General features: G+C 34.9%; 3 protein-coding genes across 4 annotated transcripts; all 3 read right to left on the bottom strand.

Moving 5' to 3' along the window:
• Positions 1 to 339: 339 nt before the first annotated feature.
• On the bottom strand, positions 340 to 3,880 carry bco2b (beta-carotene oxygenase 2b). The gene is made up of 12 exons (XM_026283121.1): positions 3,589 to 3,880; positions 3,311 to 3,509; positions 3,030 to 3,229; positions 2,832 to 2,947; positions 2,633 to 2,735; positions 2,389 to 2,517; positions 1,775 to 1,935; positions 1,500 to 1,667; positions 1,155 to 1,292; positions 870 to 1,052; positions 667 to 777; positions 340 to 564 (listed from the first exon to the last, which is right to left on the bottom strand). The coding sequence occupies exons 1-12, from the start codon at positions 3,623 to 3,625 to the stop codon at positions 448 to 450; spliced, it is 1,662 nt and encodes a 553-aa protein (XP_026138906.1). The 5' UTR covers positions 3,626 to 3,880; the 3' UTR covers positions 340 to 447.
• A 2,980-nt stretch (positions 3,881 to 6,860) lies between these two features.
• On the bottom strand, positions 6,861 to 9,785 carry sdhdb (succinate dehydrogenase complex, subunit D, integral membrane protein b). 2 transcript variants are annotated; one of them, XM_026282388.1, is made up of 4 exons: positions 9,686 to 9,785; positions 9,073 to 9,183; positions 8,464 to 8,614; positions 6,861 to 7,898 (listed from the first exon to the last, which is right to left on the bottom strand). In XM_026282388.1, exons 1-4 carry the CDS (start codon positions 9,732 to 9,734, stop codon positions 7,733 to 7,735), a joined length of 477 nt encoding a protein of 158 aa, XP_026138173.1. In that variant the 5' UTR covers positions 9,735 to 9,785; the 3' UTR covers positions 6,861 to 7,732. The 2 variants fall into 2 exon arrangements, with proteins under 2 accessions (XP_026138173.1, XP_026138175.1); XM_026282390.1 differs by having other exon boundaries at positions 8,464 to 8,611.
• Positions 9,786 to 10,194: 409 nt separating this feature from the next.
• On the bottom strand, positions 10,195 to 15,375 carry il4i1 (interleukin 4 induced 1). Its single transcript, XM_026283120.1, has 8 exons — positions 15,257 to 15,375; positions 13,986 to 14,209; positions 13,342 to 13,454; positions 12,515 to 12,716; positions 12,201 to 12,269; positions 11,951 to 12,087; positions 10,779 to 11,537; positions 10,195 to 10,670 (listed from the first exon to the last, which is right to left on the bottom strand). The coding sequence occupies exons 1-8, from the start codon at positions 15,285 to 15,287 to the stop codon at positions 10,664 to 10,666; spliced, it is 1,542 nt and encodes a 513-aa protein (XP_026138905.1). The 5' UTR covers positions 15,288 to 15,375; the 3' UTR covers positions 10,195 to 10,663.
• Positions 15,376 to 15,646: the final 271 nt, after the last annotated feature.

The raw sequence follows: 15,646 nt of genomic DNA, 5'->3' as shown, positions 1-15,646 counted from the left end.
TTGATCTCTGACAAACTACAAGGATAGGTTCCGTTCTTTTCAGTGGTTTTATTTGATTCACATAATGCATCTCAGATGCTATGCAAGCATCAGTTAAGACATTGTTAAAATGTTGATTGTACATGTTCATATTATAGAAGTTATATACTTTACAATAATAGGTGTCATGCTGAAATAAAGCTGATATGTGGTGACAGTCACAATCTGTAGTGATGTATCATAAAAACAATTGCATACATATACAAGCATTTGTTATTTTAATAAATTCTTATTCTTCTTGCAGACATTATTGAAATGTAATTTTACTTAGATTATATAATACTAAATATAATAATAATAATAAGTTATTAATTCAGGAGAGAAAAAAACACAAGTAGAAAATTAAAAGCAGGTTATTCAGAGACAGCTTGAACATCTTGCTAAATATTTGGGCTTTTTAAAACTCTCTCAGTCTCTATTTTGGAAAGTCCCATGGAATCCATATGGAATGTTGACAGGTACCTCAGCCCGGCCCAGTTCTTCAAATGTTTTTGCATCCAGCACCAGAAGGAAGGTGCTTTTGTCCTAGAGGGACAATTGCTCATTAGCCTAGCCATATACTTCACCTCATTTTTGGAAAGCTAACGAGCAATATTTAAAATAATTGAGGAACATGTCATGTTATACCTGGTTTGGGGTGATTACCACAGACAGAATGACTCCATCATCCTCTTCTACAGCACCAGGTGATGAGACAAAGATCGGTTCTGAGGGATACATGCCTGCATGTTTCCACACCTGTCATAAGTTGAAATATTAGTTAAAATGACTAAACATTAAAAGTCACTGACACAATTCCAACATGCATTAACTTAACACTCCTAACTTACCTTTATTTGTTTGCCTTGAAGGTCCATTTTAATGAGAGAGTCTCCAACCAGGTGTCTGAAGCCACATCCGTAGAAATAACGGTAGGGACGGGAATTGCACATTGAATAGTTGATCTGTGGGAATTCCAGACCTCCATAATCATGCAGATCATTACCATGGAGATCTTCATGTGTGCAAAACACCTGAAAAAATACATGAGTAACAATATGATATTATAGCAAAAACATATTTTTTGGAATTGCATGTAGATAAACTAGACAAAAAAGGTATCCACACAAACCAACCTTATTATTGTCTGTCTTGATGGCTGTGGCAGTGCTGTTCAAGCGGGTGTTGAGATTTTGCCCACAGGGTGTATGACTGTCTATGTTCAGTGGCAGGACAAAGCGTCGGGGGAACACTCTGCACATTGTGTTGTATACCTAGCGCAAAACAAGAAAACACTGAAGTCAACAAGTAGCACTTTAAATTAAATGTGACATTTTTAAATAGAAAGCCTGAAATAGTATTTATTTTGTAAAATGTACTTGTTGATAATTGTTGCATTTACAACTAGTCATGTGGAAAACTTAATGTGTCAAAAACAAGGGTGCATTTACACACAGATATAACATAAAGTAAGGTTTTACCTCATCTAGAGCACTTCCAGACTTTTTTAGATTCTGAATCAGGTAGTTGTTAATTGCTTGGCCATCATCAGAACAGCACATGTCCATGATCAGAAAATCGTTTTCTTCGTAACAGTTTATCTGATGGAAGGTTGACAGTGGCTTTGCAAAATACTTGATGAGGCTCAGCTGTGACCAAAGCAGAGTCATTTCAAAATGAGTAATACTAAATAAAATAACATGAAAACATTATTATTATTATTATTATTTTTTAAAGTGAATGCAGCAGTAGTTACCTTTCCAGTGTGTTTATTGATTACATGGAAAACTGTGTTTCGTCTGGGGTCCCAGTATACGCCCTCATTAATTCCCTTTCCACGGAGTCTGCTTGTCACAATCTTCAAGAGATCCATTTTGATTGGCTGCTCGATGAATACCACATAGTTCTCTGACATGGCTGCAATAAGAATGTCATAGTTTTAAACATATATTAAAAATGAAAATAATATTTGTAATAAATGTTATTCTTTTGAACTTGCTAGTCATCAAAGAAGCATCAAAAATATTAAGCAGCACTGTTTTTAACATTGATTATAATTAAGAAATGTTTCTTGAGCACATACTTTAGAATATTAGAATGATTTCTGATAGACCATGCACAGAAGATGGGTTATTATTGCTGAAAATTGCATAATAAAATTTCTAAATATATCCAAAAGAAACCTTATTTTAACTTGTTATAATATTTCAAGGTATTACTGTATTTTCGATCAATATAGCCTTGTTAAAATATAAGAAGATCTTACAAACCCCAAACATTTCTATGCAATATTTAAAATATAAATGTATACATAAATTTTATATTTACTTGTTTGCAAAATTAAAAAGTTTGTAGACATTGCTCACATACCAAAGCTGTGATAGTAGGATGGTCTAGTCTTGTCCTCCGATGGGATTGAACACACAACTGTGGCTCCTTCCAGGGTATCGTTTGGATTCACCTTTTTTGATGGCACCATTATTATATTGTAGAAAGCACCTTAAAATTAAATTTGATAAAGAATGAGAATTATTTTTCTTTGCATTCAACTCGTTAAACACTTTTATACAATTCTTAAATTCAGTTTGTTTTTTTTTAACTGCTGCTGACAAACCTTTTCGAGTGTAAGAGTTGCCCATGTTGTATGTAGTTCCATCAGGATCCACATGGGGATGAGCTGTGGCTCCATTAACCACAACAAATTTACTCCAGTCCACCTAGACACAACAATTTTTCAATTTCAGCTTCAGCTTGTTCTCCGTACAAACATTTATTCTCCGAAACAACTTTATTAATTTTTAAAATATAATTACCTTTTCTTTTGTTTCCAGTGTTTGTGGGTCTATTTTGTGCATGAAGTTGGTCTCTGTGCTGACATAGTAGTCTCCTTTATACTGAACAAAGCTCACATTCGCATTGTCACTTTGCTCTGTGGGAAGAGAGAGATGAAGGGCTCACATATGCAGAACATATTCAGACCACTTGGTCAGAGCTGAAGATTTCACACTCACTTGGCAGCTCAAATCGTGAGAGGAAGCGCTGGAAGAAGTTCTTGCATGGGTCTGGCAGGGCAACTGTGCCAAATTCAGACACCATAATGCGGTTATGCTCAAGGTTTTCGCTGTTGAGGAAGCGGCTCATGTATGTCACCTTTCCATCCTCAATGTGGAATTGGTGCATAAGCGCCATGCCATCAAACCAGTGGTTGAAACTGAGGAGGAAACGCAAACTTATTTATTTGATTTGATCATTTTGATCTATTGAGTCCTCAAAGAGCCCAGATGATGCTCACCTGCTTCTTCCGATCTCAAATTTTCCAGGTCCATTCCTGAGGAAATTGCCTTTGATCCAGGAGGGGATGTTACCTGTAATTGTAGTTGCGATGCGCTCTGGGGTTTCATCTGCAGAACACACCAGATTCTCAATGCACGGCAGACCAAGAACATCAGTGAAGTGTTGGTCTTTATTCTGTGACCTGTCCTTTTTCCAGTCTGTGGGGGAAAGAAGAGTTTCACATCTGAAGTTTTGTCCACTACGTACATTGAATCTATGATTAGAACAGTCACCTACCAGAAGTGCTGCTGTTCCGATGGTTCACAGAAGACATGCTGGTCTGCTTGTGATGGCTTGTTGTTTTAAGATGTTTCAAGAGCTGTCGATGAGACTCCTTTGATTCCCCCTACTAACTGGACTCTCTTATAAAGAGATCTGTTGGGTCACATGGTGCTTATGCAATACCAAATCAAAGACACCAACTGAATATGTTTGCTTGAATTATCTTACAGTTACCTTGACAAGAACGGTATGTTTTTAAAACAGTACAAGGTTGCTCTAAGCTAAAACAGCTGAACTAATGATTGCTTGAGTCCAACACATTTATATATAAATAAATATAGAATCTGTCACTATACCATTTGATACACAACACATATACACACACACACACACACACATATTAGAATATATGAAGCAATTAAATACAGAGATATTACAGATGTTATTTTTGTTGTTTTTTGGCAAAATTCATCATTCTAAATCAATTTAATCGGTCTGGGAAATTCCGGTCAGCAGCAAATGATGTAACTATATCCTAATTTTAACTCAAACCTAAGAAGAAAAAAAGTAATAACTCTGAAATCTAAATGTTATGGGGGAAATTTAAGTAACCTTACCATAAAATCTAATAATCAAACTGCCACAGATTTTCTTTGAATGTAAGTCTTCATTAAACATCGATATTGATTATAATATTAAATATATCCATCCAAATATACAAATACCCTGTAGTGTTCATCTAAATTAATTTGAAATATTTTCATACTTTTATTTATTAAGATAAAAAAAAATCTTCAACAGTTTGTAATATACATGCTATCACTGATTGTACTAAGTTCAGATTCAAACTCATATGCATCTCATATGCAGGCTATGAACCAGTATATACAGCAGATTAAAACTAAAATAATTATTATATGTACTTTAGTTTGAAAGTTATTCACAAGCACAAGCATAGAATATTTCAGGGATATTTGAGCTAATTTTGGCATAACATTATTTCGGCTAATGTGTTATTTACATAAATATGTATACAGATCTATGGCAGATCTATGGCAAAAAAAAAAAAAGCTAATACAAGAAACAGATTTTTGGGGTGTGTTTTGCAAGAAAATACAATTTTACTCATTCTATTAAAAAATTCCACAGTTTAATAAAATGTGTTTCTTTGTATTTACTAATTGTGAAATGTACTACTAGTTTGAGTCAAAATTGTCAGTGCATTCAGCAGTAATCCACTTTTGTGATATTCAGCATAAATGCCCATGAAATCCGTGGATTAAAATTGAAATGTTAAAAGCAAAGGCCCTAAGGAAAATTGCAATAAAATGTTTAGTGTCGGGTCAGGTCAGGTCAGGTCAGCTCTTTTTGATAGATTGAATAGATAATATAGTGTAAAAACAATGAGTTTTCACATCCTGTACAACAGAAAAAAGTCCTTGTCCCATTTTTAGATCAATCACAGATACAGTTTTTATAATGCATTATGCATGGGGCTAAAATACACAAGTCAAACAAAAAAGCATTTAAACGTTTCAAGGAAATTACACGAAACCTGCATAGGAATATCTCGGTCATATTCCATCCTTAAATCTGAAGGGCAAAAATAATTCATAAAGAAAATGCAGCATAAAGTACTTGTGGACCATTAACTTTTCTTAAGTTTTTCTACATGACATTTCCTCCAATTTATTTATAGTGAACAGTATGCTTATTTGTAATGAATGGAAAAATCTATGCATGGAATCTTATGCTTTCTTGGAATTTCCCTTAAAAACACATTCATTGTTAAAAAAAAAAAAAAAAAAAAAAAAAGACTGAATGATCTTGTCTCATAAAAATCAGTGCATGGTTCAATAAGTCACGATTATCCCATTTAGAAGAGGTTTGATTCTTTCAGGTTGGACAGGTGAGTAGCTTACCTAATGTTCTCACCTTTAGTGTTTTATTGATTTACAGATGTGATCTAGCATGAGTTTGTTCCAAATATCCCTAATCAGTGCATTGTCTCAGTTGTAAGATATATGGTGATTACCTTAAATGGAGTTATGTAAAGTCAGTGATGGTTACTGATTTTGTCCAAACAAAATATAACATAATTACTGAAAGCTTATCCATCCCAATCTGAGCTGCTAACATTCACTTCCACCTTCAATTGGTCCAGTAGTACCTTGAGCGTATGAACATATCTCCAAAAGTGCATCTGACCTCATACTAGCAACTCCTCTGGCTATTGCAGAAAAACAGTACATTCTCCAATCTGACATAAATAAATGGGCTAGTATGAATAATTTATTGACCTTCTGAACAAAAGCAGCATGCATTTAAGTGCCTGGGAATTTCCAGTGAAGTTATCCAAAATAAAACATTAATCATTTCCCCATGATGCATTTGGTCCTATAACTGAATACATGGGCTTTTTAAGTTCACAACAGTGCAGAAGCTGCCATAAAATACATCTTGACTCCCCCAAGGACACATTCATGGCTATTAAAGACACTAAAGTGTGTGAGTGCTGAATGTCTCTTTTACATGCATGAAACCCTTAAGGAGCACATTAAGATCAGGCTTAGATCTGCATAGTTTAAATTAGTTTTCTCTTAAATTACTTCAAAACGGCAACCTCAAACCACCTCACCACAAATATAAAAATTAATGCAAGGTACCCACAGGATATTTAAACAGTAAATATTGATCTAGTCATGGATAAATATAGTATTCAATATCTAACAATAATCAAGCATCATTGAAAAGGTGCATTTACATACTGTTTTTCAATTATCGTTAGCATCGTCATGTTGACACCATTTAGAACAAGAACTACACTCTACCTATGACTGTTTGCTCTGGACATCTGATTTCATTACAATTTCGTAAATACATATTTACAGGTTAAATTTATTCATGGTTGTAACATCATGTGCTTCACCTCCAAACCAGATTACATTTTCTTAAATAATATTGGTTGAGTAGTCTTTGGATTAGGACGGTTTTAATAAAAAGCATATTAAAACAAAACAGTTGTTTAATCCAAATATTATGATCCTAATTCAAGCTTTAGAACCTTAGCTATAGGACTTATCAGCTAGTTTTATAAAACATGTTTTTAGTTTATAGAACATAATTTAGTTTTTCCTTAAAGTAGCAATTATACTGAAATCCTTGAAATGACATTGAAGTTTAATACTTTAGAATTATAAGATGCAAGTTGAGGTATTTAATCTTTCAACTTTGCCTGTTGTAATAGTACAGTGGAAAGTCATGTTGGCTCCAAATAAACAATTTAATAATAATGAAAAAAATAACTTTTTATTCTTAAGTGCACAATTGTACTCAAAGCTTCAATCTGCATAGAGATCTAGTCATACAGATATATAACACAAATCTCCATAGCACTTTATATATCTAGTAACCCTTAGAGCCACAACTCGTATTTTGTCATTTAGATTCACATTTGTATCATTACCCACACAAGCTGGGATATAACTTTTTTAAATACATCTAAGCAATTCAAAATAAAAGACGTAAATAAATTGCTTTTTAATGCAAGGCATATCCAGTTACAAATTGCCTTTCATAAACAACTACTTACTTGAGTAGAAATACAGCCATGCAAAGTGTAAAGCCGAAATGCTGTCAATGTGACTTGAATTCTCCAGAAGTTGTGGTCAATAATGGAGGACTATCAAGGTGCATGTTCAGATACCTGTGTAAAGTTAATTCTGCATATGACACAGCCAACTTCAATCAAGATACTGTTTTAACATGATAGCTGACAAAAAGACATTATGCCATAAATACGGCCAAAACATTTATTACCTGATCATTTTCCTTTAAAAATGTTATATTGTTCAATTACTGATTTTCAAGTTCAAATACAGTGACCAGCATCTTGTAGCCACAACAATTAGTTCCTTTTGCTGCATCAGAAACACTGATTTACCAGACAATAGAGTGGATGACATGCAGTGATTTCCATCTTAAGCAAAAGCTAAGCATGTTCTGAACAAACTGACAACATTAACAATTAAAAACACTTGCTAATCGACACAATGTTGTCAAAAATTAGATATTTATAGAATTTACGTATAATGTCACTGAATATGATAAACTTGAACGCTGATGCCAAGAGCGGATCCCATCCTCCTTCTCAGTCAAGTCATTTACTCCACAAGAGGGCCACGGCTTTACAAATCCCCACGTCATGGTAGTTGAAGTAGCACAGGCCAGCAAAGGTGACGCTCGACAGAAGGAAGAGGCCAGCATTAGCCATCTTGATTTTAGAGTCTCCGTGAACATAATCTGTCAAAACCTGGCCAAGACCCCTGGAAAACACAAAGTAAAATGCAATGCTGTTATTTTCGTATAATGATATTGAAGAATTCAAAGATGTCCGAGATATTTTACAACCTACAAAATAACATCTTATTGCAGAAATCTACACTTCTATAGTATCTGTACTTCCTACACCATTATTAACTATAATAAATTACATTAAATATAAAATAAAATTTTAAATGCAATAAAACACTTGGGTTTTTAAAACAAGATTTGTTTGAAATGTAGTCATGCATATGGTATTTGGTTAAACTTTCTACTGTTACCACATTTACATCCAACTGAAATAATAATAAATAAATCAAAAAAACTATATGTGTTGCCTTAATGTAACTAACAACAGCTTTGCTAAAATTAGAAATGTGGTCTTGAGTGCCAAAGGTTAAATCCTTGCACGAAGGGTGCAACAGTCACTCATGACTTGGCTTTGCAGACCAAAGCAGATGCCTTCATTATTCTCAAAAGCTTTCCATAATTCAGAAAAAAAAAAAATCAAGACATAAAAACTAACACCAAAGGACCATTTCATTTTGAATATGAATATTCTCTTACCAGTGACCATGCAGAGTAAGTGCAGCTGCTAAAGTGTAGTCAACAGCAGGGACGGGGTAAAAGTATGCCATGGGTGCCAAACCCAGAAGAGCTATGCTCAGGATCCGCTCTCCCGTCCAGTGCAGAGAAGCCGCTTTGGACCCAGAGCCTGCTATTAAATGAAACAGTAACACATCAACAACTCTTCTTCACAGCAGAGCATCTCTGTCAACAGAGTCTCCATCCTGTATAATTTATATGTTTAGTCTGTAGCGCTAAATGACCCGTGTTTTCATTCTGTCTTTCCCAGGGTTCACATTTCCCCATTTGCTCTGAAAACCTGACAGGTGGGTAGCAATATCCACATTTATCATCTGTTGCCTATTACACTGCAGTCACCTGTTAATACCATAGACAGTATAAAAACATGCTCATTTACTCGACTAATGAATTGATGATTAGATTTGGACTTCTGAATGTTAAATCACTTAATTTTCAGACCAAACGAAAAGGCTCTTGTCTGGCAGTACTGTCAAACATATATTCGGACAATAAAGTTAAAGCAGTAGACAAAAAGCTCTGTATTGATTTACAATGTTTAAATCACACACACAATCTAAAATCACTAACCATAGTTGGATGGAGTTGCGTGGATCTTTGCTGATATCAAGTGATAAGGACAATCACGATCCTTCTGTACGGCCAAAGGTCTGATGAGGGAGGAAGAGCGAAATAACAGAGCTGTGGAAAGTGACGAGAGTCAACATTACAAAGAAACTCAGAATTCAAATTTCACGCAATTTGATGTTCATCCGTGACTAATGAGGTCATTGATGGATGTTCATACAACGCTTATATAAATGCTTTAAAAACACCCCACAGAGTGATAAATTAGGAGAACGTTACTCTATGAACGCAGACATTATTATATACTAATAAAGTCTACGTCATCTTCTAATCTCGGTATTACTGTGTGCGTCATTGCCTTCACCAAAACTTTTATATAAATATAATAAAGTAAATTGTTTAATTTAGAGAAAGAGAAGAGAGACAGAGCTGATAAACGTATTAAATGACAGGGTTTAGTTAGCATGCTAGCTTTTAAGTCCAAGTACGCATGCTGCAATTAACATGAAACGTCATTGGAGAATGATTTCGTTTACATACGCCTTGAAGCTAAACAACTGTACTACACTACAGGATGAGGTGCCGAGAAGAAAAGCATGAAAACACTCATACTTACGGCTGACACCTCTGTGGCAAACATAACTTATCCTTACAAGAGCCGCCATGATTCTCACGAGCCCAAGGTCACTGGAATCACCCGGATGTACTACTACTGCTGCCAGTGACCGCTGAGATTAAATGAACCTTTACATAAAATGTGCGAATTAAAATCGTTCAAAATATTTACATATACTAGAGTACTTGATTTTAATATAGGTAATTTCATCGAGTTAGTGTTTTAAACATGTGGGCAGTACCAATTTAAACAAAATTTCATTTATGAACTGATGTGTGGATGTTCTTTAAACTTAATCAACTTATGTTCGGTAAATCACTTAAAGGCGAAATTTAAGAAAAACATATAAAGGCCATTGAAAGTCTTAATTGGAGGTATTAAAGTGGTGATATCTAGTCAGAGAGTTATCTTTTATCTTTTTTTTTCAGACTGAATAAATACAGTATAAATAGAGGATGCAAGACAAAATATAATAACAAATACACAATTTTAATAACCTATTATCTATGTAACATTTTAACACTTCACTTAACTTGTAAATATATAACAAAATGCACGTAAAAACAATTTCATTTCAGTTGAAGAAAATATATGATTAATGTTGTTAATAATAAAATAGTCTAAATACAGTACTAGAATATTTAGTAAAGTACCATGTCAGTAATATAAAATAAAATAATAATACTCTGAATCTAGTTGCATTGTTACAGGTTACACTGAGTGTCATGATTCTTGCATAACCGCTTAGAAGACTAGCATCTTAAATTTACATACAATTTAATAAAACATCAAACAACTCCAAAATGTCAACCACATCCCTCAACTCAATCTACTCATTTACTCCACAAAACAATTGGTATTTGACATTTAGTATCATGGCAGGTGAAGTAACAAAGTCTGGCAAAGGCGATGGTTGTCAGAGTGCATTGATATCCATTGTTTCAAGTCATATTTTGACATCTCCGAGAGCGTAGTCGGTCAAAACCTGGCAAAGAAAGAGCACAAGAAGGTTAAATTTCTAATAAGTCAACTATATTGTTTTCAAAATGCCTTTAGTGTATTATTAAGCACACTGTGGTGCTTTATTTCCTACTTTGCATTATTTATTTCATCTGCAGCTCTCAGAGCAGATTTCATGGCGGTCTCAATCCAGGCGTGAGGTCTGGCCGTGTGCTCTCCTGCAAAGTAAATCCTCCCCTCGTTCTGGACTATAGACTTACTATAGTCTCTCATCTGGAATGGAGTGAAGATGGCAAAGGCGCCATGGCTGTAAGGATCCAGTCCCCACTTTTTCACAACACCCCCGGTGTAGAGCTGGCGGATGTGTTCTCCATGGATCTTCACCAGGTCATTCAACACCATATACTTCAACTCATCTTCATTTATAGTCTGTAGGAATGCAGCTTCATCAGAGGAGGTGTAAGAAGCCAACACAGCGCCGCCTGATATCCCGGAGAAATTATGACTGGGGTAGTGGATGAAACGTGATGGCAGATCTGTGATGCTTTTCCCACCCCGGATGCCATCATTCTCCCAGAACCTTTTGCTGAAACTCAGCACTACTTTTGTGGAGCTGGAATAGTGCAGCGACCGCAGTGCCTCCATCTTTTCGGCTGACAGAGGAGGCTTAAAGTCAATGAGGAGCGTTGCTTTGGCTGTGGCCGTTACCAACACATAATCTGCAGTGATGTTGGTCAGGGTGCCGTGGTTGTGCCGGTCTTCATATGAAACTGTCACATTGTTCGGCGTTTGACTGATGGCCTGGACTTTTGAACGCTTCAGAATCGTGGCATTTAGCACATTGTAGAATGCATTAGAGAATGATTCAAAGCCACCTTTAAATTCAGAATACCTGAAAAAAAGAGATGTAGCTATTTTGATTATGTTTGACATCATCTTGTCATTTTAGCTGATATGTCCTACCATTAAAAAGTCTGGAGTAAGAATGTTTTTTTTTTGTTGTTGTTGCTGTTGTTTTTAAGAAATTATACTTTCATTTTGCAAGGATGCATTAAATTGATTAAAAAATAACAGTAAATACATTCTGGAAAAAATCCTGTCATGACTGCCACCAAAAAAAAAAAAAACTGTTTTCAACACTGAATGCTTCTTGAGCACCAAATCAGCATATTAGAATCATTTCTGAAGGATCATGTTATAATAAATGCAGCCTTGGTGAGTGTAAGAGACTTCCTTAAGACATTTAAAAAGTTTTGAATAGTAGTGCATAGAGGACATAAGTTTGGTTTAACTGTAATATCTTACGTGTCATTGTCATTTATATCACACTGGATGTAGAGCATCTCAGTGAGGGCCGTGTAGAAGAAGCTGTTCTCATTCAGGACATCACCAATCATTCGCAAAGCTCCTCTGCTCAGATTTCCCACGTTAACTAAATACTCCTGTTGCAAATTGGATTTAGAGACATCCTGCCATTAGTACTCATATTTAGACTTAAATACATTTTTTAAAGCTTATTGTAATTAAATCTGATGACATATTACAGACATTTTACCTTAACTGAGTATGAATCATATTTGTTCAACATTTTCTCACAGCCCATTTTCTGCAGATCATCTTTTAACTAATAAAGATCCAAGAAAGAATGGAACAATAAAATAGATTAGCAAATAAATGATAAAAGCAAGATAAGGTGAAAAGTTGTGTTATTTAACAATATTACATTGTTAATGAATTCATTATTAAATTATTATAAGTTTATCTGACCTCATTATTAAATAGCCTCATTCATTTTCCTTTTAAATAAACATCTGGCTGGCCAGATACATAAGCATTTTTGAATAAACTGAATTTTGTCTTTTCACTCACCTTGCCCAAAGCCATGTCAAACAGTTCTCTGGCACTTTTCCCCTTCTCCCAGTCATACACAGGGTAGTTCAGGATGTCGGGGTTCTGCTTTACAGTGTAGGTTTTATAACGCAATCCATTTATAAAATAGTATGTATTTTCATCGTCCTGTACGAATGGTCCAAACTCCAGGCCCAGCTTTTGTGCAAAATGCCTAAAAATCCTTGAAAGTGATATAATTGAAAACAAGTTGATTAAATTGAGAGTTCACCCAAAAATATAAATCAAAGAAATTGTTAAATCTTATTTTCTTTGTGCACAAAAAGTATTCTCATAGCTTCATAACATTACCATTGAACCTCTGATGTCACATGGACTATTTTAATGATTTCCTGACTACCTTTCTGTGCCTTGAACTTGTCAGTTGTGTTGCGGTCTATGCAGAGTCAGAAAGCTCACATATTTCATCAAAAATATAATATGTGTTCTGAAAATGAATGACGGTCTTACAGGTTTGGAATGACATGAGGGTGAGTAATTAATGACAGAATATTGATTTTTGAGTAAACTATCCCTTTAAGTTGTGGCCTGCCCTTCCACCTTCTGACCACCAGGGGTCATTGTCACTTGAGCAGAAGTTTTGATCATGTCAGGTTCACATTTTAGATTTCCTGTTATTCATGATGAATAACACTTAAATAGATACATCTCTGCACTTTTATCTTTACTCTCAGCTGATTGTGGTACAGTTTCCCACTAAGTATTGTACTGTCTACCCTCAGAAAGTTACATGAGATGAATATGAAATAGAATTTGACTCTCATGGATAGAGATTGAAAAGAACTTACTTGTGGAAACTTGGGATCCTCATGGCACCGAGTTCTGCATACCAACCCTCTTTTTTGTCCCTATATGTTAGAATTCTTCCACCTATACGCTCACTTGCCTCAATAACAGTCACCTAAGAGCAGAGAAAAAAAGAATTAAAGGCTATGTTCATTTCAATTCTATTATAATGACGTATAATTATAATACAGTTATTAAATAGAAATTAGGCGTGCTTCTACAGAAAAGACCTTAAATAAACTTTAATCATGCAGTGCTTTACAGAAACATTTCCTAGGGGTTTTCTATAACATATAACCTTGATTACTGTCATTTTATTTTCCTATGGTCACAAACATGACTGATTTTCTCATAAGTTAGGAAAATCCAGGTCATGAGATTGGAGATGTCATTTGGGAACGTGCAGAATCTCACATGGAAGTGGTTAGTGGTCTAAAAGAATTAAACCCAGCAATATAGATAACTGAACTAACTTCTCATCTATGAAAGAAATGGGGAAAACATATTGTTCTGCTTTGACCATTTATTTCTAATGATCTCTTGTAACTGGAGACATGATTTGCACCAGTCATTTTTTCCTTCAGTAGATGTGTTTATAGAGAACTTTTCTAAATGTTGCTTTGTGCTATGGATAGTGTTATGAGACCTTATGTCCCGCGTCCTCCAGGAACTTTGCAGCAGTGAGTCCAGCAGCACCTGCTCCGACGATTACCACATGCTGAGGGTTCTCCGATGGAGGGAGACCTTGTTCTGTTAGCTTCAGAAGGTAATCATAATCAGAGTCTTGTAAGCATTTGAAAATAGGGTCTTCTTCTGTAGTTCCACCAGCATGGTAGCTGAAAACCAAGATCAGCGCCAGGACTGCAGGTACTGTTGAAAACAGATGTTACAGTGTAAAATGATAAAATAAAAGAGTCACTGGCAGTCAGGCTATATGTTTGAAATTGATTTTCATTTATACAAAATGCAATCCCTTATGCGATTAAAATAATGAAGTGTTCATAATTAAACAGTATTTGAAATGTGAATTTTTGAAATCAGACTCCAGTAGTTCAGTCAGAATTGTCACTTCAAAATGGAGGCACTGAGAAATAACCTACCCATAAGCCTTTGGGTTTAGTTATGTATTTCGTTACCCTTTTAAGAAGAGTTAGTAAAATATGTATCAATGTGGCCTACTTTGTTAATATGAATATTTTCCATATGTATTTTTCACAGGAGTCTTACCCGTATTTAGAATTACTTGTTGCATTTGAGTCTGGTTTATTTTTTTATTTTGTTTTTTGGTTAAAGAAATGTCCTTAAACCTAACGGATAGGCTGACAGAAAGAAGCTGCTGTAGTAGCTGCATTTCCCCCCTCAGGCTACACTGTAGCCAACACTCCGTATTTCATTTTCCTAATAATAAGGTGATGTTTTTTATTTTTTTATTTTTTATTTTTTTATGACAGGTGTAGTTTTGACAGAAAATAATTTGCTATTAGGCTACATATAGCATAAGGGAGTTTCTTAAAAGTTTTTTCTTTATTCTTCAACATTTGCTCCTACCTTTTTATAAGGTGTCAACATGGAACCTATGCTACTTTTTTATAAATATGCAATTTTTTTTAGTTATTTATTTTTAATAGGCGAACTGAACCGCAGCTTACTTTAAAAGTGCTGCCTAGCTAATTGAAGTTTTCAAAATATTCAGAAAACTAGTTCCGTTTTCCAGCAAAACGATCCTGTTTTCCCATTTACTCAATACAGGAAGATTTCTCCGCACATGAAAGTGGTTTCGGTTTGCTTTCTTTTTATGAGTGAAAAACACTCATGGCACCTTGGGAGTCCTTATAATTTAAACTTTGCATGTAGCCTACAGTATGTTGAGACAAGCATTTTGGAGAAATCAAAAGCTAATGTCCTTCTTCTACTCACAGTATTTACAGGGGCTAAAGTTGTGAAACATTTTGAACTGTGCGTGCCAGAAGCCGGAGCGCCTCGCGCACCCTCTCTTGCATAAAGTGGAAAGCGAAACCTATGGAGAACAGAAGCAATATGCAAAGTTATGGAGAAATCTGGGCATCATAATAACCGTTACATCACCCTAAGAATATAAATCACAGACAAATTCAAGCTATAACAATTCAAAATGATACTCACAATCCACTTGAATAATTTACTAATGCTCACCTTCATATTGAAAAAGGGTTAAAAGTTGTCCAGAGCTTTACTTAACTGCTATATATTAAATCTAAGGTGTAATTGCTAAAATTTAATTGACTGAAGAGACAGAGAAGACGGATGAAGTATCTGGACAGGCTATTC

This window comes from Carassius auratus, chromosome 15, assembly GCF_003368295.1.
Source record: "Carassius auratus strain Wakin chromosome 15, ASM336829v1, whole genome shotgun sequence".
NCBI lineage: Eukaryota > Metazoa > Chordata > Actinopteri > Cypriniformes > Cyprinidae > Carassius > Carassius auratus.
This window is presented reverse-complemented; position numbering and strand designations above follow the sequence as displayed.

Coding starts and splice junctions, on each gene's coding strand:
- bco2b (XM_026283121.1), bottom strand. CDS start 3,625: ATGTCTTCTGTGAACCATCGGAACAGCAGCACTTCTG. Junction 2,518..2,632: donor CAACTCTTACACTCGAAAAG/GTTTGTCAGCAG, acceptor TTTAATTTTAAG/GTGCTTTCTACAATATAATA. Junction 1,668..1,774: donor TCAATAAACACACTGGAAAG/GTAACTACTGCT, acceptor CTTTGGTCACAG/CTGAGCCTCATCAAGTATTT.
- sdhdb (XM_026282388.1), bottom strand. CDS start 9,734: ATGGCGGCTCTTGTAAGGATAAGTTATGTTTGCCACAGAGGTGTCAGC. Junction 9,184..9,685: donor TTGCCACAGAGGTGTCAGCC/GTAAGTATGAGT, acceptor CACTTTCCACAG/CTCTGTTATTTCGCTCTTCC. Junction 7,899..8,463: donor CTTACTCTGCATGGTCACTG/GTAAGAGAATAT, acceptor TGTGTTTTCCAG/GGGTCTTGGCCAGGTTTTGA.
- il4i1 (XM_026283120.1), bottom strand. CDS start 15,287: ATGTTTCACAACTTTAGCCCCTGTAAATACT. Junction 13,455..13,985: donor TGGAGGACGCGGGACATAAG/GTCTCATAACAC, acceptor CTCTGCTCTTAG/GTGACTGTTATTGAGGCAAG. Junction 12,717..13,341: donor AGGATCCCAAGTTTCCACAA/GTAAGTTCTTTT, acceptor ATCACTTTCAAG/GATTTTTAGGCATTTTGCAC.